This window comes from Terrapene carolina, unplaced genomic scaffold, assembly GCF_002925995.2.
Source record: "Terrapene carolina triunguis isolate 2854851 unplaced genomic scaffold, T_m_triunguis-2.0 Scaffold62, whole genome shotgun sequence".
Lineage (NCBI taxonomy): Eukaryota > Metazoa > Chordata > Testudines > Emydidae > Terrapene > Terrapene triunguis.
Window position 1 is genome coordinate 1,802,079 of NW_020664413.1, and position 22,626 is coordinate 1,824,704.

General features: G+C 52.1%; 1 protein-coding gene across 1 annotated transcript in view; it reads left to right on the forward strand.

Annotated features, from left to right (window-relative positions):
* The window catches only part of TNS1 (tensin 1), a 240,959-nt gene that overhangs the window by 187,842 nt on the left and 30,491 nt on the right, over positions 1-22,626 (forward strand). The window contains exons 19-22 of the mRNA XM_026647377.1: positions 7,998-8,194; positions 8,502-8,577; positions 14,118-14,210; positions 16,207-16,242. Coding sequence (XP_026503162.1) covers positions 7,998-8,194; positions 8,502-8,577; positions 14,118-14,210; positions 16,207-16,242 — 402 coding nt within the window. The remainder of the gene's footprint in view (positions 1-7,997; positions 8,195-8,501; positions 8,578-14,117; positions 14,211-16,206; positions 16,243-22,626) is intronic.

A 22,626-nucleotide genomic window follows, 5' to 3' on the forward strand; every position in this document is an offset into this window, starting at 1 on the left:
CACCATATAACAGGTGTTCAAGACGCGGCCCAGCACGCAGCCTGACCTGGCCCTTGGGTGGGCAAAGTCACGACTTCTTTACGTAAGTGGCAGAGGCATCTCCTGTGCTGCTGGCCAGTGACAAACCAACAGGCAAAGCCGTTGCTGAGCGGAAGTGCCGCTGAGCGAGCCCGGCCCTTGCTGTGAGTGAAGAGGGACGTGCTGTATGTCTGCTCAGAATTTGCTCATACATTTCCCCAGGAGCGGGGGAAAGACCATTTCATTGGAAAAGGGCAGTTTGCGAGGCCTGGAATCGCTGAGTGGCGCTTTGCTGAGAGCCCGCGTTCCCCTCTGTCTGACTTTATCGCAGCCTGCGAGCGTTCCCATTCCTGGCTCCCAAACAATGAGCCCCTTTTTCTTCGGTTTGTTTCCCACTTGTCGGGAAGAGAAAAGACAGGCCGGGGCATTGATGGGTGCCCCAAGCGGGCCCGTCCTGCCCAGGGAGAGGTTGTGAAAGAGGGGTTTGAAATGGGCACGGCCTGGCATGGCCCAGCGTTGGCTGCTGCTGCGCTCCGGGGTGGGAATGGAATGTGTGCGGCGGGGGCAGGAGCTGCCTTTTGTGCTTCTCTGGCATCCATTAGCAGAGCGACTTTCCTCCACTCGGTGCCAGCCCTTGTGTTACCTTTCCGCCCCTCACCGCCGCCTCTTGCTCTGCATCCCGATGGTTCCCCCCTTGGGGTCTTCAGCAAGTCACAGCCGGCCCCCCGTGGCTTTCCTCACTCTCTTCTTCTCCCCAGGGAAGAATGGGGCGTTCCTGCACCTTTTCCTGGCTGACCCTCTTGCTCAACAAGCGCCTGCCTTGACTTTCCGTGGTGCTCAGGCACTCAGAGTGGCTCTGAAGGCTGCAGAGCTCACAAGGCCGTTCCGGGGTGCAAGCCGTTAGCCGCTGGGACTGCTGAATCCTTTAAGCCACTGTTATGCCCCCTCCATATTCAGGTGCACTAGCCCCACGCCAGGCTTTTGATTGGGTGTGCGGCCCTGAGATTTAGGGAACCCGTGTGTATGTGTTAGGGTGACCAGATGTCCTGATTTTATAGGGACAGTCCTGATATTTGGGGCTTTTCCTCATATAGGCACCTATTACCCCCCATTCCCCGTTCTGATTTTTCACACTTGCTATTTGGTCACCCTGGGTGTGTGTGTGTGTGTGAGTGAGTGTGTGCACGTGCACTTGCTGGGGGCATCACACAAGGATTGCACAATTATGGTCTACCCTGGACTGGCCATATGCAGCAAAGTGCCTGTGACGGGTTGGACCCCTTGGGTTACCACTGAGCCCACTTGTTATGCCATGGTGGGCCCCCTTTGTACCTGTCTTGCTGAGCCAGGCTATTAAAGCCTCCCCTAACACACACACCGGCAGGGACACCCCCAGCTGCAGATCAGCTCGGGGAAGACTCAGCTGACGGGATTTGCTCCAACACTCTGGTGCTCACTCCTTTTAAGGGGTACAAACCCAAAGGTTTTATGAAATTTGCCCCCTCCCTCAATGTGGAGAGAGGTGTGCACACTTCTCGCCCCCCCACCCCGTGCAAAGTTACAGAAACTGGGCATAATAATAAACACAACACATTTTATGAACTATAAAAGGCAGATTTTAAGTGGTAAAAGGGGTAACAAACAGACCAAAGCAGATTACTAAGCGAATGAAATGAAGCACACAAACTAAGCTAGTTTCACTAAAGAAATTGGTTACCAATAGTAATTCTCCCCCTAGATATCGTTGCAGGCGGGTTGCAAAGTTTCTGTGGTTCAGAGTTCCAGTTATATTCCTTTTCAGACTGGACCCTGCTCAGTCTGGACTCCCCCCTGGCCTTCCCTTTTGCAGTCTTTCTGCTTGGGCAGACAGGCCATGGAGAGAAGTCCCGTTTGCCTTCCTCCCCGCCCATAAATCGGATTTACATAAGGGGGGAATCCTTTGTTTCCCAAACTTGACTCCCTCCCTGCTTCCCTTCCAGTGGAAAGTTACAAGAGGTCCCAGGTAATGTTTAGGATCAGGTGACAAGACCACCTGACCCTGTAGGATCACAGCGTCCATGAGTCAGGGGAAGTATGGAGCGTCGGCAGGAAGGCCAAACTTTTCACAGTCCATTGTCCTTGCTGATGGGCCATGACCCCTGACTGGCTTTTCCATTGTTGTACCTGAAGTGTTAGCGGTGGGCGTCATCCAAAGTAGCAGAGTGGAAATACAGATGTGTGGTCACTAGTCCTAACTTCAGATACAGGAATGATGCAGGCACACAGATTGGATAATCACATTCAGGAAATCATAACCTTTCCAGTGATATCTCACAGGAGCCATCTGGCATAAAGTACAGCTCGGTTATGTCGTATTCATATCATAAGCATATTTCCATAAAGAATATGGAATGACATGTCACGGTGCCCTCCTGGCATCACCTTGCATCAGTGAGGGCTGACGCTGGCTCATCCCATTGCAACATGCACGGCCTGTCGCGGCGTCTCCATGCTGTCTGCGCCAGGTGACTTCCAGTGAAAGGGGGTGACGCCCGTTGAATGAAAGGGACAGCGCCCCCTTGAATTCTGGGCAGCGGCGTTAACTGCCTTTCCAGGTTCTGCCCCGAGTCCCATGGGGACCATGTTTGTGCTGGGTTCCCGGTCACCTTGTCCTATGACAATGGGGTTTTGCTGGGTGGAAGCCTCACCCAAGCAGACCAAGCCTTGCAGACACACGTAACACGCAGCGCGCAACCAGTTGTGCGGAAGGGTAGTTAATGGGGACGAGCTGCTGCTTAAAGATAAGCAGGTGTGTGCGTGATGGTCACCGGCGTGGTTACAACTGGAGCTGAGCCAGGGGCCTCCTGAACTAAAAGCTAAAGACCCAAGCTCCAGCAGTGCGCAGGTAGTTCAGTGCCTAACTCCCATTGGTTTCAGTGGGACCTGAGCACCTAAATACCTTCAAGCTGCTGGGCCGTGGGCCTAACTAACTAACTGGACACAAAATGCTACTAACTGCACCAAGCAAAGGTTTTTTCCTTTCCATTCTAGTCATCTCGGGGGGTCACTTAACAAAAGGGGGTAGGAAGTTACCCCTGGAAGTGTGATATTGTGAACGCTGGTTGTCCCCCGTTCAATGAGGACAGCATGGGCTCCGCCACACAGCTTCTCACGCCCCGGGCACCGTCCTGTGGGAAGCCTGGCGTGCCACTGCCCGCTCATGACGGGCTTTCTCCCACCCAGCCTGCACAATGCGTCTCTTACCCACAGAGTGGCTCATTTCCGCTTCGGTGGCTTCTTCTGCATTCACTGGCCCTGGAATTGCCGGTACGCTCAGCAAATGACCGACATGCGGCAGGCTCCAGCAGGCTGGATGGGCGAATTTGGTTCCAAAGTTGCTGTTAATGGAATTTCCCAGCCTGCATCATTTACGTGGGCAAACTCCATTTGGGCTGCGCGCCAGCTTTCAGCTCTCTTGCATCTCCCCAGCATGGTGATCTTGTGATTATCATCGTTACTGTGATTATTATTTGGAAACTCACTTGGAAAGGCGTCGTCTTTCAGCGATGAGCCTAAGCAGCCTGTGCCAGGAACTTGCAGCCAACTTCCTCCCCATTTCGTTAGCGGATTTTTCAAGATCTGAAGAAGGGGGCGGGGGCGTCAGAGATTCAGGAATAGTTCTCTGGAAGTCAGAAAGAGCCCGGGGCCAACCTGATGGCTTTTCAGAGGCCTCTGGGAAAGAAGTTGTGCTTCTCAGTCCATTTTCTAGTGCCCAATGTTATGCTAAATTCCTCTAGGCAGGGTCTATAAGGTGGCTCCCCAGAGGGGAGAGAGAGAGAGTGGCTGTGCGTGACAAACTGGACCGAGGCTGATGAAAGGACAGAGTGTATATCCGAGAGGACAGTAGACAGCCCCAGCTGGTCTCTAGCACTTTTCTGCCCGGCTCTGAGAACAGTGCTGAGTGTCGCTAAGCCGCAATGTGTGTGTCTGTCTGCTGAGGGTGACCAGGGGGAGGTACTGGCAAAGATGAGTTACAGGGGGAGTGCCGGCAGCATATATGTCTTTGGGTAATGAGGGTGCGTCTGTGCTTACCGGTTTCATTTTCAGTTTACTGTGTAACAGTCTCTCGTGCTTCTGGGGCACCTTTCGTCCCAAAGGATCCCACAGTGTTCGCAAACGATTTCTGCAGAGGTCACTTCTCCCGGCCTTGAAATGCAGCCGCCTCTGGGGTGCAGAGCTGCGCAGCAGAACAGGGACAGGAGATGGGGACGTTTTGGGCCAGGGCCAAACCCCAGCACTGACACAAAGTGCCCTGAGATCGTTAATATCCCCACGGCGCAGACAGGACCTCAGCTTGTTAAGCAGCCCCCTTTAAAGGGCCACGTACGCCAATGTCATGGGAACTCCAAAGCGGAGTCTGCCTGGACAGGATCTAAATGTGAGGTTCCTAGGCAGTAGGGAGAAATGGGTGTAAATGCGCCTCGAGCCGGCTCCCCATCCCCTCCTAACACCCCGGTGCAGCCCCCTCCCTGGCTCATTGATGCAGCCTGCTGACCTCCCGCCCTGCCCCGGTACAGTCTTCTCCCCACCACCCCGGGCAGCCCACTCCCCATCGCTAGCCCTGCTGCCTCCCACTGGCTTGGCAAACCAATTTCTCATTCCCCCCACCCTGGAGGAAATGCACCCAAAGCATGCTGGGCAATTTGCAGGACCAGTCCAGCCCCCGTGCCCAGCCGCGCTGAGGGCTGGCTCCTGATGGCTTACTCATGTTGATGGGAGCTTTGTGACCGGTGCAGTTCCATGGAAATCAGCTCTCTGCCTGGGGATGTTGTGGGAGTAAATTAACATCAGCTCCTACGTTGGTCCCTCAGTGGCCATCTGTAAATCCAGCACGTGAAACCCATAGCGGTCCCCTGGGCTAAAAGACACTGGCGTAAGTATGAGCCTTTCTTATTGTTGTGGCTGATTTCCTGGCCTTTGGAGTCGGGATTCCTTGGGCTCACGTCAATCCCGCGGGCCCTGTTAGAAATCAGATCAAACAGCTTCGAGCTGGTGCCGGGAGCCCGTTCTGCCACGGGTGCCCTATGTGCAAATCACCGAGCCGCTCTGTACCTCAGTTTCCCCATCTGCAGAATGGGCGTAAAAGTCTTTCTCCACCTCCCAGCAGGGCGCCGAGCGGAGCGTTAATTAGCTAATCGCCGTTGTGTCGTTAGGAGCGGTGCACGGTCTGGGGGAACGGAGCTAGGATCCCTGTCTTAGCAGAACAGCGTGCTGTAAAGTGATGATTGCTCGGCGTGATTAGCAATTCCCCGCTCCTTCCTTCCCTCCGGGATTTCCCGCTGGGCCAGGTGCTGCATGTTAGTTGGTGTCATTGCCATGGAGACAGCCGCCCTCCCCCTCTGCTAAAGTGGACATCTGCACTCAGGCGCTGGAATCCAGGCCAAACCCTGCTCCCTCCTCCCCGGCGGATTGCCCCTCGCAGCGAAGAGCTGGGGGGCGGGGGGAGAACCCAGCCCTTAACGCGGCTCTGGGTCCCACCCCCAGCTTTACAAAGCCTGCAAGCCTCTCCCCAGAGGTGTCGCCTCTTTGCAGCCAGGCTGCTGTGGGGGGGGGGGGGGGGTGGAAAAGGGGGGCTGGCGGGGGTGCAAACAAAGAAGTGGACTGGAATGTGCTCTAGCTTCCTGGCACGGAGACCTGTTTTCCCTGGCCAGGCTCTGAGATGCACTTCTCTAGGGCTTGTTCCCGTGGACGGGGGCAGGGGGAGGGCGCTCAGGCTGTGAGAACCATCCCTGGCTTAGTTAGTTGGACTTGCTCGGCCCCTCTGCTCGGAAGGGTCCCTTCAGGGTGCCCACCCCGTCGCCGCCAGCCCGTGTCTCTCTTGAGCTCTGTCTCCTGTCTGCTGCTCCCGGGCCTTGCAGCGCGTTGTATGGCTGTAGCGTACATTTCACTCTCGCTGATTGCTGTGGGCTCCGTCTGGTTCCCTGTCCAAAAGCCACCATCACAGCTGGCTCTGCTGCCTGTGCCAATGCCTGGCTAAGTCAAACTCCCACGCACTGCAGTGGCCTTCCAACCAGGCCCTGAATTGGTACCTCTGCTGGCAGCCTCCAAAGCAAGGTGGAGGATTGATCAAGAGGGAAGGGGTGGGCCGGTGGTTTGGGCGCTAGCCAGAGACCCAGGTTCAATCCCCTGCTCTGGCCCACATGACTTGTGTGGCCTTGGACAAGTCATTTAATCTCCCTGTGTGCCTCAGTTCCCATCTGTAAAATGGGGATAGCACCCTTCCTACTGGGGTGTAACGGAGATACTGGCGCTCAGGTGTGATGGGAATGGGAGATGCAAACTCTTAATGGTTATTTAGGGTGCATTTTCCATCCCATTGGAGTCCGTGGAAACGGCAGGTGCCCCGCGGATCAGGCCTTGCGTGTTACAAAGGCCACTTTCCCCATCATTGACAGGCATCCACCTCTGGGTGAAAGGCAGCTTTACGCCTATTCTGGATGTGGGGCTTGGTGCACGGGTGGCTGGGTGCTGTGGGTGGCCTGTGCCAGACAGGAGGTCAGACTGGATAATCTACTGCTCCCTTCTGGCCTTAAACTCTATGCCGCTAACATCCAGCTTGGTCCTGGTTCAGCGCGGGCGGGCTGAGCTTGATGACCCCTCAAGGTCCCTCCTCCCAGGCCTCCAGGTCTCTGATCGTCCGGGCAGCACAGCAGCCGTGCAGGACAGAAAGGGAAGAGTTATTGTCTGCAGTGGAATTCCCAGGGTATTGGGAGAATAACCACTTGGCCAGGATGCCAGAGCCTAGTCTTGCTTTTTAGGAAGGAGCCATACCTGGCTTCAAGACGAAGCTTGAGAAGTTTATGGAGGGGATGGTATGATGGGATAGCCTCATTTTGGCAATTAATTGATCTTTGATTATTAGCAGGTAAATATGCCCAATGGCTGTGATGGGATGTTAGATGGGGTGGGACCTGAGATACTACAGAGAATTCTTTCCTGGGTGTCTGGCTGGTGAGTCTTGCCCACATGCTCAGGGTTTATTTGGGGTCGGGAAGGAATTTTCCACCAGGGCAGATTGGCAGAGGCCCTGGGGGTTTTTCGCCTTCCTCTGCAGTGTCGGGCACGGGTCACTTGCTGGAGGATTCTCTGCACCTTGAAGACTTTAAACCATGATTTGAGGACTTGAATAGCTCAGACATAGGTCAGGGGTTTGATACAGGAGTGGGTGGGTGAGATTCTGTGGCCTGCGTTGTGCAGGAGGCCAGACTAGACCATCATAATGGTCTCTTCTGACCTTGAAGTCTATGAGTCTATGATTCTTAGCCACTCAGGAGCCGTGCTGACACTAACTAATCACCGTAGAAGTCCATTTTATTTCCAGCGGTGTGTTGCGTACGCCGCCCACTGCACTAGAGATGCCAGAGATCTCGGGGGTTACCTTAGCCCCGACCTCGCCTACGCAGGACTGGCTCTTCCAGTGAATTGTAGGAGGGGAGAAGGGTCCAGGGGAGGAGGGGATCCCGGCTTCTTTGATGACCACATGTGATAAGGACTTTTGCTCGATGTCTCCTCTGACCACAAGCCCCTCCTGCAGCACCAATCCCTGTAGCACTGTGCTGGGTATCCACGCAGAGCAAAGGCTGTATTGGCAGTGGGCACGTCCATTCCTTGGTTCTCTCCAGGTTGGCATCGGGGCGGCAGGGTGATTTCCCGCACATGCTGTGCCTATCCTGTAGGAATCAGAAGGCTCCGGCTACCTTAGCCTCTATGCGGGCCCCTTAAGGCAGCGCAGATGGCCCTTTAAAAATGTTTGGGGGTAAAGAGTCCCCGAGATGCCAAGGAGCTGGAGTCATCAGGTGAGGAGTGGCTCGTGCCTGAGATAAATCACCAACGTGCCAGCTGCCACGTGGCTCCCTAAGGGTGAATTTGAACCTGGATGAGCCTGTTGCTGGGCATCGTCCTTTTTAACGAGTGCTTCCTGCCGTGTGCTTGAATTCCAGGGGTGGAGTCACGGGACAAGTCCCCGGAGGAGCCCGGACCGCTGAGCCGAAGACGCACGACCAGCGACGGCCAGTACGAGAACAGTCCCCAGGAGCCCAGCACGCCCCGGAGCCCCACTGCCCGATCGCCGGTCCACAGCTTCTCGCCAGAGGTGGTCAGCAGCATCGCCGCCAACCCGGGAGGGAGGCCCAAAGAGGTGCCTTTTCCTTGGTCTTTCCCCCTGTTGCTTTGTAGCGGGGCGCGTGGTAATGTGGACAGCGCTGCTGGAGGGGGACCTCGCCATTCAACCCCAGTTGCCAGGGGGTGGGTGGAGGGGGCTGAGGCTTTCCAGAGACCCACAAAGAAGCTGAAGAAAGCCCCTAGTTCTTTCTGGCAATGAAGCCCCAGCGTCCGTGAGCCTGGGTTGGTGGGTGGCTGGGGGTCATGCTTCTGTAATGGGGCCGCGTTTGCCTGGGGTCTGCTCTTGCCGCGACTGACTCGGCCTCGCTTGCTTCCTTCCGCAGCCTCATCTCCACAGCTACAAGGAAGCCTTTGAAGAGCTGGAGGGGACCTCTCCACCCAGCCCACCCTCCAGCGGTGGTGAGATCTCTCCCCCAACCCCCGCCTTTCCTGTCTCGCCGCAAACCCCTTACGGTCACCTGCGTAAGTTCCGCGGCTCCGGGAGGCGGTGGGAACCAGCGGGCGGCTCTAGCAAAGCCAGATAAATGCAGCAGGTCAAGCCGCTCCAAATTCCAGACACCTGCCGCCATTTCATCTCTTTCTCTCGTTCTCTCATCCCTCCACCCCTTTCCCACGGCAATTCCTTCTGTCACTTCTCTTCTCTGCTTGACACCCCCCTCCGCCACTCCACGCGCTGCAGATTTCCTTGGGTTCGTTGTTATTTCGTTTCGACAGCCACGTTTTACAGATAGCGGGGTGTAAAATCACGGTCCTGGGGGCCCCTGAGGGCATGTGATGGAAATAATCGAATCCTATTTTGGGGGACGCGCCCCCATCTGTCACGAAAGCACCCTGAAAATAAACCTATCTCTGTATACTGAGGAGGCTCCCATTTCAGTTAGTTTCCCCTCTACATGGTGTATGTGATATACCGCCCTGGCTCCCACCGCTTCGTCTTCTGAGTGATGGCTGCTGCATGATGCCAAGTACCTTTGGGATACTCTCCAGCATCCTGACCCTCCAGAGCAACCAGCGTAGATCTCCGATCACGTTGCTCTCCGCCACAGCCGCGTGACGTTCCAAAGCTCAACTCGGAGCAATAACTTCCGCAGCCGATCCCCTCCTTTTGAGAGGGACCCCGGCACATCTCTCCAGAATCCCAAACTGAACGTCCTCCCAGCTCGAGAGTTTTAAAAAAAGCAAATCTTTTTGGGGCGGGAAGAATCCAAACCGTTGGCTCCATTGCCGAGCTGTTTAGGGATCTCCGCTCAGTCCCGCGTCAGCGACAGCTTTTCGAGACAGCACCACTTTGAAGTGACACCTCCCAGTCTGACAAAGCCGGGAGGAGGAACTTTCTCCCATTCAGACCCAGCCCCTGCTCCTAGCTCTGGATGGGAGAGTTGATTTTTAAACCAGGGACTTGGGGGGGGGGGGGGGGGGGGGGCACAGAAAGGCTATTTTAGGTCAATTTGCGTGGCTTCCTCCGAGTCCTGGACAGTTGGACTCATGGTAGCTAAGACCGCTAGTTTGGAAGGTGGAAGGTTATGAAAAATAGTCCCGATGCAATGGTTTTAAAACTCCCTGAAATATTCCCCAAAGAGGGTTTCTGTAACCCCGAGACAGGATACACGCTGGCCAGGAGTAGGATAAAGTTGGCATCAGCCCTTATTTGGGCTGATCTGCTTTGACCAAGGCAAAAAGTCCTTTGTACTACGCCACTGACAAGCTGTGATCAGAGCCCCAGTGCTGTCGGTACTGTACAGTCCTATCATGCAAATATTGTCCTGGCCTCAAAGAGCTTAAACTAAGGACTAGCATGTTTCCCCCATGTACCTAGCTAAAGACATGCTGTGTGTGCACGTGTGTATATTGCATGGAATTCAACTCCCTTTAAAGAAGGCCCGTTTTGGGTTGACACTGTCCATTTAAATCCATTCACCGTTAATATCCGGATGGCCAGATAGGAGCCCATGGCGTGTAGCCGAGTGCAAGGTGAATCCCCTTTACCTGAACAGAGTTGCAGATGGGAAGGGTGAATGACAAGGGAAGTTAGATGCTACTTAACATGCAGGTGCTCTGCTGAGCCTAAGGTAGGCAAAGGAGGTTTCAGCAGTTGCTTTGCTGCTGGAATTGTCTGATCCTTGCAAGTGGCTGAGAAAGTCTGACCCTCGAACGTCCTGTTGCATGTTCTGACCTCCTGACTCCTCCAGCTGAGCATGCGTCCTCCTGGCTAACCCTTGATAACTTGGTGGTAGGTTTGGAAGAAGTGAATTCCGCTTTGACCGGTTCTGCCGCTGTCCCGGTGCCACAACGGCACGGCTGAATCAGGCTGCACCAGCACAATGCATTGCTGAGCAACTGGGGAAAAAAGCAATGGCTGCATTTGATATTCCTATGTATTTGTAAGTGCAATAGCAGAGCTGAAAATGGATTGAGATCAGGGCTGGCTTTAGGCCGATTGGCCCAATTCCCCTGAATCGGGCCCCGCGCCTAAGAGGGCCCCGCGCCCAGTGGCCTTTTTAATATTTACTCACCTGGCGGCGCTGCGGGTCTTAGGCAGCGGGTCCTTCACTCGCTCTGGGTCTTCGGCGGCACGTCCTTCACTCGCACCGAAGGACCCGGAGCCGAAGTGCCGCCGAAGACTTGGAGTGCCGCCCGGTAAGTACAAGCCCCACGAATCGGGCCCCGCACTTACTAAAGCCGGCCCTGATTGAGATGCTCTGGTCCCGATCAGGAGAGATTTTCCAACATGGCAGTCACCTCCCAAACTATATTCTCCACGTCTCCTGTCTCTGAACCTTGTGGATGTCCCACGGCCTTAGACTAGTGCTGGGCAAAAATTTTCACTCAAAACTTTTTTGGGGGGTGAAAAATGCAGATTTGGCGACAGCAAAACCTTTCCCAAATTCACGTCAATTTAGTCAAATTGTTTTGATTTTTTTCATCATTTTATTTTTAGGAGGTTTTTTTTGACCGAAACGTTTCAATTTTTCGGTTTGAAATGACTTTTCCTTTCCACATTTCCTTTCATTTTATTTTATAAAAAAAACGAAAAACCTTTTCAAACAGTTGAAATTGAAACGTTTCATCTCGGGTTTCATTTGAAAAAATGAGTTTTCTGTTCAATCCCCAATACATTTTTTTTGCATTTCCAGTGAACTTGAAACATCTGTTATTCGCTCAGCCCCCATTGGTGGCTGCAGTTGCTACACACCAAGTTTAGCAGGAGAGTTGTTTTTAACCCCTTTGGTGCCACCCTCTCCCCTCAGAAACACACATCTGGGCAAGGTCATCGCCCGTTGGTGATGAAGGGTGAGGGTGTGGCTGGGACGTTCGGCTGCACTTTGAATGCTCAGCTGCTGCAGGGTGAATTTCAGAGTGACAGGTTAATCGTATAGGCTTGAGCTGTGCCCTCGGGGCAACATTTCTTACCCAGTGCAAAACGGGGACTCTTTTGCATCTCATCCCTGGCCAGCTTCTCGACCAAGCAGGCTCAGGTGAACTCCCGAGCAACATCAGAGCTGAATCTTTTGAGATTTGCCTATTGCTGCTACAGACGGACCCATAGGGAGCTCCCCGATCCAAACACCCCCCCAGGTTTGGGGGAAGTGCACTTATGAACCAGAATCCCAGATCCAACTGCCCACTTTCCCATGAGAGGGAAATTTGAATCCTCATCCAGATCAGAACCTCACAGCTGGGGCTTCTGTGGTTTGTCGGACGGCGGAGACGTGAGTTAATTTCATTTCCGCTAGGAGAGCTGGTGACCATGACATCGCTGCTCACTGCAGGCTAGATTTCATGATGGTTTGGGGGTTAAACCCATATGCTTGCATCTGGCTCTGCCGGATTTTCCCCCCGTGCAACAACCCCCAGCCATTGAGAAGCAGGCCCAGCGCATTAGCGGTAACACTTGGCTGGAACGTCTTGGCCCGTCCGTGGAATTGCTTGGTTTCCCAGTATCTCATCTGCATTGAGCAAACAGTTCTAACCAACGTCGCAGCCGTGAAAACGTGAGTTCATGTGGACTGGCTTTTGTTTCCACGCCTGCCTCCCGCCTCCTCCCGCTGCCAGCGTGGGTGCCCGTCTGAATCTGTAAGTCAGAAGGTTGAAATGCAAGCAGCGGATAAAGCTAAAGGAATGTGTCAAGTTTCCTTTAGGGAGGTTGGAGCCTCGTTTGTCTCCTTGTTTTTGCTTTTGGCAGCATTCCCACACCTCTTCGGTGTCCTGAGATCTCTTCCTCCCAGTTAGAAAGCCTGAATTGTTTCGAGCTGGTAAAATGCAGTGTCAGGGAGATAGAAATCAACGGCAAGAACTCCCCACACACACACACACACACACACAATAAAGCCTTAGAAATCAACGGCAAGAACTCCATACACACACACACACACACACACACTAAAGCCTTATTTGTGAGACTTGTAGTACGCGCATCTCACATATACATCTGCATCCATTTGCTCCATCACTCCCTGCTTCATATGTGTACCCTATATATAGTATGTGTGCTATATATATACACCCTCCCCCACCTTATATGTACATACGACATACCGGCCTCTCTCTATATAATATATACGTGCAATAGAGCTATGGAACACATGTTGTGTGCATTTGTAAACAGGCTGGTGGGTATGTGACACATGTGTCGCTGCACATCTGGCTGGTTTTCCAGACGTGTATCTACACCATATGTGTGAAAGTTCATGTCATGGGCACCGTTTAGGTCTCTCTACCAGAACGAATCCAGTAGGTAGAGCGAATGCTACGACGTAAAGTGTGGGCCCTAAGTTAGTTTTCCCAGGGGAAGATTAGGTAATGGGCCTGTTTGGTGAGCATGGTGGTTTGAATTGATGAGGGCCGTATTCTGTTCTCGTATACACCAGGGTGAATCTGGAGTATCTCAGTTGAAGTCAATGGAGCCCCTCTGGATTTAGATCTAGGGGACGGAGATCGGAATCTGGCCCACTGTGTTTATGTTAATATCAGTCTGAGTCCAGATGAAATGCTATGTTCTTGGAGGCATCTCTGCAAACTGTGCCTTGAGAAATGAGCCTCCCCCCCCAGCAGACACATACTGGGCGGTCTCATGTTTTGGAGTGTGGAAGTCAGGACTCCTGGGTTCTAGCCCTAGCTGCGCCGCCAACTTCCCGAGTCAATGCGGGCAGGACGTGCTACCTTTGTGTGCCTCAGTTTACCAACCTGTCCAATGAGGGGAGTGCAGCTAAATGCCCTCATAGGGTGGGGAGGTGTCATCAATTAAGCATGGCAGGGAGTCTGAATCAGTGAGCGTTGGGGAAGGAGCTTTGAGATCCCTGGATGAGAGGCGCTGAGGCAATGGAGGGCGCTGTTATCCAGCCAGGGGGCTGCCACTTTGCCGACTTGCCCAGCGTTAGGATTCCTGCAAGCCCTGGGAAGTCATTCCTGCTGGTGGACTGTCCCTAATGGTGGCGATGCCAAGGTGCTCTCTCCTCTAGGAGGCAAGGCCTTCAGGCTCCCAGCACACTCAAGCAGGGTTTATGGGCATCAAAGGAATTTATAATCCTGCCCCGCCCTCTGGGCCCCTCAATCCATCTTCCCGCAACTGCCCATCAATCATCAGCAGGGGGTTTCTTCGTCTCCCCCCGTGTCTAGGTTCCCTCCGCACGCGGCCGGCATCGGGCCTGGCCGAATCACCGTCTCCATAAAAGAGAAGCCAAAGGTGTCACTTCTAATAAGGGGGCCTGCTCTCGGCTCCTGCATTCCTGGGGTTTCTGCAGGCCAGCGGGCTTAAGTGTTTCCAGTTGCACATGCACCTTGCCAGGACATAATGACAGTCATTAAGTAGCACACGTAGCGCTGAGGCTATAAACTCACATTTAGTAACAACCGAGATGACTCTAGGATTTATTGCGCTTTAAATTTAATTCCTCTTTTGATACCGTTGGGTTTATTTTATTTCTTTTGCCTGACTACAGTGCGCTCCCCACCCGGCCTGGCCAAGACCCCGCTGTCTGCATTGGGACTGAAGCCCCATAACCCATCCGAGATTCTGCTGCAGCCGACGGGAGGTAAGCGAATGGGTGGGGACGGGGGGCTGGTTGCAGACTGAAGGTGCTGGAAGTTAGGGCCAGTTCATCCTGGCATCTTATGCCCCTCTCGGCTATATTGAATCAGAGAATCATGCCGCTGCACAGAGAGGTCGAGAATGCATTGTTTCTCCAGGGGCTTCTGCTGAGGCTGAATTTGCAACGTTAGCCCGTCAGGGTCACTGAGGCTGACTGGGTTCGGTCACTTGCGTGTGCACCCAAGACTTTGAGATGTATGCTGCTGGACACCAACAGTGTGCCTCAGGGACTGCGGCCAGCAGAGGAAGGGTCTTGTAGCAGCAGTGGGGTTGAGAAATATGCCTGTCGATTATAAGAACTTAAGAACGGCCAGACTGGATCAGACCAAAGGTCCACCTAGCCCAGTGTCCTGACTTCTGACAGTGGCCAATGCCAGGTGCTTCAGAGGGAATGAACAGAACAGGGTAATCATCAAGTGATCCGTATGTATTGGTATACTAAATTCTGCCTTAGCGCAGGGGGGTCATAGAACCAAAGGGTTAGAAGGGTCCACCAGGGTCATCTAGTTCGACCCCCTGCCAAGATCCAAGGATGGGCTAGCTAGATGACCTCTTGAGGGCCCTTGCAGGCCTAGAACCAGGTTACACTTATCCCGCTGGGCAGGTTGTCCCATAGCTGCATACCATAGGAGTTCCTTGCATTTGCCTCTGAAGCAGTTGGTGCTGGCTACTATTAGGTCACTGGCCTCACTGGACATGGGGGGGTCTGATCCAGGCTGGCTATTCCTACGTTATCAAACAACAAGTTTCAAGAAGGCAAGGGACATGGTCGCCCATCACCACCAGCGCTTTGGTTTCTACGTCACCCTCTCTGTCTGGGTGAGAACCCGCGGTCCTTACTCAGGGTCAGCGGCCCCTGCTGGGAGCTGTACTGAAGGAGTGGATGAGGTTGTTGGGATTTGGCTGTCTATGGCTCCCCCCCCCCTCTCTCCACCCCGACTCCTTGTTTCTCCCTCGCTCTCTCCACCTTTCTGTAGCGGTCTCACCTCGGCGCAGTTCAAGAGGGCTGGCGCTAGAGGAAGTGCAACCTGCCAGTTAAAACAATACCCAGAGCATCCTCGGTCTCTGCGTGAATCCCCAGGTCCTGCCGCTAACTCCTCTCCTGGCCTGTGACAGCTGTCTCGGGGACAGATACCAGAGCCCAGGAGCTGTCTTCTAATCCAGACAGATCCCAGCTCACCAGCGCCGCGCCTCCCCTTCACAGGCTTTCAAGAGCTTCCTTTACGGCCTGTCAGGAGCCTTGTGTCTATCCTGCTAATCGCTGTCAGAGAGAAGCAGAGACTAGAGTTTACAATGGGGAAAGCCCCCTGGGGGACCAGTTCTGGGGCTGTAGACACCAGCATTTCAGCCGCCGGCATTTTTACAGCCAGGCGATAGATGTGGAGCAGCAGAGAGTTTAACAGCAGAGAGGCTGATGCACGCCCGTAAGAATCGGATGGAAAACCAGCAGCACTAGGCATGTTCCCAGTGGGGTTTTCTCAGCACACAGAGAGCCAATCAGTGTAGGCCCCAGACCTGCCGTCTGAACAGGGAAGGCCAATGGCTTCTCAAAGGGTGGAGGGAATCAGAATAATAATGAATAACAACATCCCGTTTGGACATAACCCCGCTTCCTGCCTAGGGCTTGTCAGTGGGGAAAGGTTAGCGGTGAAGCCATAGGCATGATACTGCCAGGTGAGTGCTAAGGGCCAGGTGAGTGGTAAATCAATGGGTTTTAGGCACCTAAATACTTTCAAAAACCTGGGCCTCTTTCCTGTTTCTGTGGCAGCTCAGGTGGCTCGCACACATGTAGATATTTACCAGGATGAAAAAGCAAAGGACATTAACATAGATCTCTCTCTCTCTCTCTCTCTTTCTTCCCTTTGCATCACCGTGTTTCCTCTCTTCCACTGTCTGTCCTTCCCTGCCTTGCTCCTCCATCTCCCGTCTTTCCCCCTCAGAGCTAGATGGGGAGGCAGTAGTTGAATCTGATGAAGGTAAGAAGGGATATTTTCTCTTTATTCATGCGAACTCTTTTGGCCAAAAAGAGAAGCTGAACTGCTAAGCTCATTAATGCTGAGACATCTGGTTGGCTTGATTTGTGTGGTATGCAGAAGGGTCAAAAGTGCATACAGGATTGCACCGCAGTGCGGCCCGCCAGGGAGTTATACGTAGGAGCTAATCTCGAAGCAAATAAATCCAGGTAGAGCTGCCTGAAACTGAAGTGTGCAGGAAAATGATCAAATATCCAGGAGTGGCATTTCAGCCTCTGCTAATCACTGTTCCTTGTGCTCTCGGATCACTTCCTGTCGCACTGCCTTCTGGCAGGCGGTACTTCCTGGAATGCCGTTCCCACCCCAGTGAAGCAATGTGCCGTGAGATCATTGCACTGGCTTCTGCAGAGGTTCGTTCTGAAACCCAGTCAGGATGGTGCCATGAGATAGAGCCGCAGCAGTGGGGTACACTGCTCTCTGTCCTGCCTGCACCCCCCACAATGGGGAAGTACTGATGCTGACCACTGTTCTTTTCACCTTGATCCATGCTTCCCTCAATGTGTATGCAGCCAAGGGACATGCCTAGGTGAAAGGTGAAATTTTCATCAGCGCCTAAGTCCCATTTTCAAAAGTGGCAGAGCGTAAGGCTCCAGAGGACTAGAACCCGGGTTTGCAGGGCTCCGGGTGACTGACATTTCAGGCCACCGCCAGGTAGCTGTAGCAGAGGTGTGATCCATACAGTATAAACCCTGGGGGCTCTACACGCACCTGGCCTGCTGCGACAACAGACGCTGCTCTTGTGCTCTGACCTTTGGCCCTGACTCCAGCTCTGACCTTAGGCCCAACTCCTGGTTTCTGACTCCGGCTGTGACCCCTCGCTTGACTCCTGCTCCGGCCACCAGGTCCTAGTCCTGCTCTGACCACTAGGCATGACTCCTGGTCCTACCCACCAGGCCGGACTGCCACATCCTGGTTGTGGAACCGTTGGAGAACCATTGACTTTCAATAGGGCTTAGAGTATGTCTACATGGCAAAAGCTGTGCATGGGCTAACCTGCCCAAGCTCGCTTCCCTCCAGCTAGTCTCAGTGAAAACTGCAGCACGAGCTTCAGATTTTCAAAGAGCTCATTTCCAATTTAGGTACGGTCACGGAGTGTGGGGGGACACCAGGCCCTGCACCCCCGGCTTCCTGCGATTCACCAGGACTCTCAGCCAGCCAGGAAAGGAGAAGGTTTATTTAGACGACAGGAACACAGTCCAAGACAGGTCTTGCAGGCACAGACAACAGGATCCCCCCACCCCCCCAGTTAGGTCCATCTTGGGGTCCCAGGGGCACCACAGTCCCGTTGGGGGGTCAGAGCCCTGTCTGGGCTCCCCTCCATTACACCAGCCAGCTCCTGAAACTCTCTCCCCAGCCTTTGTTCAGTTTCCTGGGCCAAGGTGTCACCTGGCCTCTAACCCCTTCCTGGGTTCTCATGTTACATGCTCAGGTATTCTCCCTCGGCCAGTCTCCCATCCCCAGTGCAGACCGTCCTAGCCACACTCCCCTGCCTTCCCAGCCAACACTCCCCACTCAGCATTCAAAGACCACATTAAGAACAGTCCCAGTTCATCACAGGTACCAAAATAAAGGACCACATTTTCTTAACTGCTAAGCCCCCAGGAGCTCCCATTGTGACCATAGGGATCGATTTCACAGAGGTCAGTTCTCAGCGACTCCTAAGTCATTAAGATGTTTTTGTGACTGATACCCTAAGGCCATAAGACTCCCAAGCTCTGTGTTTTTGCTGACCCGAAGGGAGTGAAAATATAAGCAGAGACACAGAGCTCAAGTTCACGAGTTTCAGATGCTGCGACGTGCTTTAGAACAGGTTCACTTGCGGTGCAGTTTGTGCTTTCGGTCGCTGCTGCCTTTCCGAGCGGAATGGCAAACACTGTTAAACAAGAATGTGCCAGTGTTTATAGATTGGGGACATTAGCTTCAAACGAAACATAAGCAAGCGCCTTGTGGATACAGAAGTTAAGAGCTTGGAATCCACACGCCTACACAATCTGTCTCCGTGCTTTCCTAGTTAATGTGTTGCAGCCAGATGGTGAGGCTGTGATTGGGATGGCACGGTCCTATTTTCAGTCACTTCTGAGTTACTCCTTGGGCTGAGTTTTCTGCATGTATTTCAGTCCCGTCTGAACCTCTCTGGGGAGTTTCAGAAGAATCTGTCCATTTTTGCTACACCCAAAGCAGGCTTGGCAACCTCTCATGATTTTACCACAAATCTTTATTGTGGTGTTTGCCTCAAAGACCCAGCTCTTGGAGTCAGGAGATTACAGGACAATTTCAGCTTTAATTAAAAAACAAAGTTTCTCGTCCTCATGGCTGCAGAGAAAAGCCTAAAAATGTGGCAAGAACTGGTGGCAATTTTTGTTATTGTTCAAAATGTTTTTCAACAAGAACATGACATTTTGGTCAACGTGGCATATTCTGTGGTTAATATCATTTTTCAACCATTTCCCCCCCATTTTTCATTTTAAAAAAGGAAAATGTTCATCCCAAAACAGAATATTTTGGGAGTTTGGCTGAATTTTTTTCAGCCAGAAACGGACAAATGTTTGATTTTTCAGGTTTTCGGTGGTTTGACATAACCCCAAAATCCTTTTGAAGAAAAATGTGGATGAAAATGAAAACTTTTTTGTTTTTATCAAAATTGTTTTGCAGACCAGGTTTAAATGTGACCTCTACAGTTCAAAACCAGAAGGGGAATAAAAAAAGACATGAGATTTTTTAAAATACATTCTTTTAAAGCCAATTTCATGGGTTTTAGAGTCTGACTCATGCGCTTTGAACACTTTGGGTTGGCAGTACTGCCTGGCCATTACAACATTCTTTCACCCATTTTCTGCATGACTCAGATAATTTGAAGTGTTGTGTTTTAAAACCTAGCATGTTCTGGCTCCTGAAAGAGGACCAATGCTTTTGCCACGAGGAAGAAGTTAGCTGAGCGAGTTGACTTTTTTTGAAAGAAAATTTTTTTGATAGAAAAATGCCCTTCCCTGCCTAAAACGATATTTTTGATCTTGTCAATACGTTGTGGGTTTTAAGTATCAGGGGGTAGCCGTGTTAGTCTGTATCTACAAAAACAACAAGGAGTCTGGTGGCACCTTAAAGACTAACAGATTTATTTGGGCATAAGCTTTCGTGGGTAAAAACCTCATGCATCCGAAGAAGTGAGGTTTTTACCCACGAAAGCTTATGCCCAAATAAATCTGTTAGTCTTTAAGGTGCCACCAGACTCCTTGTTGTTGTTGTTGTGGGTTTTGTGCCTTTTTTCCCCGTACTTTTTCTCTAACACTTTTGTAAAAAGTTTCTGTTTCCCCAAAACCAGTTTTCAGCAGATGAAACATTTTGGTGGCCTTTTCAATAACACTTGTGATAAAAGGGAGGGGAAAAATGCGCCCACAAATTTGGGAAATGGAAAAATGTCTCTGTTTTTTTAACTCAGTGCAAAAATGCAAAAATAACGAAGTTTTGAAATTTTTCACAATTTTTTCCCCATCTACGTTTAGAATGAACGTTCTAGCCACTGGAGAATTGCATATCACAGCCTACGGAAGGCTGCATGGTACAGTGATTGCGCACTCAGTTATCAGCTAGAAGTCACTGAGTTTTACTCCTGTGTCAGATCCTGGTTCACAGCGCAGCCTTGAGAAACAGCATAACCATTCTTTGATTCATTTCCCAGCTTTAAAATGGGGAAGAAATTTATCAAGGTGTTTCAACAATTTGTTAACCACTATGCTTTGAAAAAAAACAACCATGTCTTATGCATTGTGTCCCTTGAGGGTGGAATAAGGGTGCGATTCCCAGATATTGGAGCATATAAATGTTCTTGCCGCTCCCAGCAATCCTGGCCAACGTAGAGGGGTGGGGGGATTTGGACAGGAAAGCCCTTCTGAAGCGGAGATCTTGGTCAGTAGCACGCAGTAGGCTTTGTACGCTTAATCGGCGTGAGCATCTGTTCTCTATCCTCTTCTGGCCCCTGCAACTCTCCTTAACTGTCCGGCTTGTTCTGTGCTTTGTGCAAAGCCAAGGGATGGGCTAACAGAAGTGCAACCTGGGATGGATTCGTCCTGGCACTCACAGAAAGGTGCACCTGGAAGGGTGGGACTGAGCCCATCGCAATGTGATTGTTTTCATTGGATGTGTAAAGCTAAGCAGGGTTTAGCTCGACACTGTGGAAACTATACCTGGGTTCCTTTCCGCGTGTACATTGCAATGGGGTTTTTCATGACCTGATCCTGCTAGATAATGGGATAGAGAATTTGGCCAATAATATAGTCAATTAGAATGGAAAGGAGCTGCATAAAATCGCAGGTGCAGATTTTCAATTTCTAATTTACTGGATGTTCCTCCAGATCTGACTAGCTGAATGCCGAATATCTGAATTTCTACCTGCAGCATCAGAGCATGGAGTGAGGGCCCTTTACAAATAATACCCTGTATGTATCAGGGTGTATCTCTGGCATTTTTAGGGTTATAGCGAGCTCTGCGTGGGGTGTGTTCCCACCCACCCTCAATTGTTCATGTGTCTCTTCCTTTGTTCTTATGATGTCATCCATAGAGCCTTCCAGAAAAATCAGAATAGACAAGATCTACATTTTTAATCTAAAAAATATGCGGAACTCTCTTTTCTGCCCCCAACCTTGGCACACCCACCTCCTCTCTTCTTTGCCCATGACCCTGATTTTCCTTGTGTCACTAGACGCTCTGCATGAAGAGACGATGTTGGCATTCTGCAGCCCTTTCTCCTGAAGGCTGACTCATGCACTTTGACTGGCTAATTTTGGTCGGGGCAGGGAGCGGGATTTAATTACTGAAGCGGGGGAAGGTGTGTTACCCCCATTCTGCAGGTCACCCTAAGCAGCACTTTGGCCCTAGGCCGAGCCGACCCAAGTGCTGGGTTCGGCCAAAATACCGAAACCCACCTGGAATGTTCTGTGTGAAAAGATTATCCCAGCTCCCTTCAGAGGTCAGCTCCTGCCCCGTCCGATTATGCAGGGCGGGGCAGGGCTGAACCGAGAGGTTATACCCAAAGGGCTTGACTCACACATTCCCCACTCCCATCTCTGAAAAAAACTGGGCACTTGCTTGGGTTTTTAGTGCAGGGAAGCACAGGCCCTGAAAGGAAAAGAGAGAGGCTCTGTCTGACCGTCAGTGTTCTTGTGCCCTAGAGGGTAACGAACGCTAGGTGCGGTACAGGCAGAGGGTACCTGGCAGCCTCTACCCCAAAGAGCTCACAGGCTACAGGCAATCAGACAAATACCCAGTCTCCTCCCACCCCGGCCCTGGTCTAACAGAATAATAGGGGTTGCTCACCTGTCTTCTGAGAGGAGACTCAAAGAGCTTGGCTTGTTTAGCCGAACCAAAAGAAGGCTGAGGGGAGAGATGATCGCTTTCTAGAAATATATCCGAGGGATAAATACCAGGGAGGGAGAGGAATTATTTAAGCTCAGTACCAATGTGGACACAAGAACAAATGGATATAAACTGGCCATCAGGAAGTTTAGACTTGAAATTAGACGAAGGTTTCTAACCTAGGAGCAGGGCTGCTCCGGCCTTTTCATTCTGTGGGCCACTGCACCAGAGACCCTTCTCCCCTCCTACAATTCGCTGGAAGAGCCAGGCCCGCGCAGGCGAGGTCGGGGCTAAGATAACCCCAGAGATCTCTGGCATCTCTAGTGCAGTGGGCGGCGTAGCAGTAAATATGCCCAATGGTCTGTGATGGGATGTTAATGGGGTGGGATCTGAGTTACTACAGAGAATTCTTTCCTGGGTGCTGGCTGGTGAGTCTTGCCCACATGCTCAGGGTTTAGCTGATCGCCATATTTGGGGTCGGGAAGGAATTTTCCTCCAGGGCAGATTGGCAGAAGCCCTGAGGGGTTTTCGCCTTCCTCTGCAGCATGGGGCACGGGTCACTTGCTGGAGGATTCTCTGCACCTTGAAGTCTTTAAACCACAATTTGAGGACCTCAGTGGCTCAGACATAGGTCAGGGGTTTGATACAGGAGTGGGTGGGTGAGATTCTGTGGCCTGCGTTGTGCAGGAGGTCAGACTAGACGATCATAATGGTCCCTTCTGACATTAAAGTCTATGAGTCTATGATTCTTAGCCACTCAGGAGCCGTGCTGACACTAACTAATCACCGTAGAAGTCCATTTTATTTCCAGCGGTGTGTTGCGTACGCCGCCCACTGCACTAGAGATGCCAGAGATCTCGGGGGTTACCTTAGCCCCGACCTCGCCTACGCGGGACTGGCTCTTCCAGTGAATTGTAGGAGGGGAGAAGCAGGACCGGCTCCAGGGTTTTTGCCACCCCAAGCGGCGGAAAAAAAAAA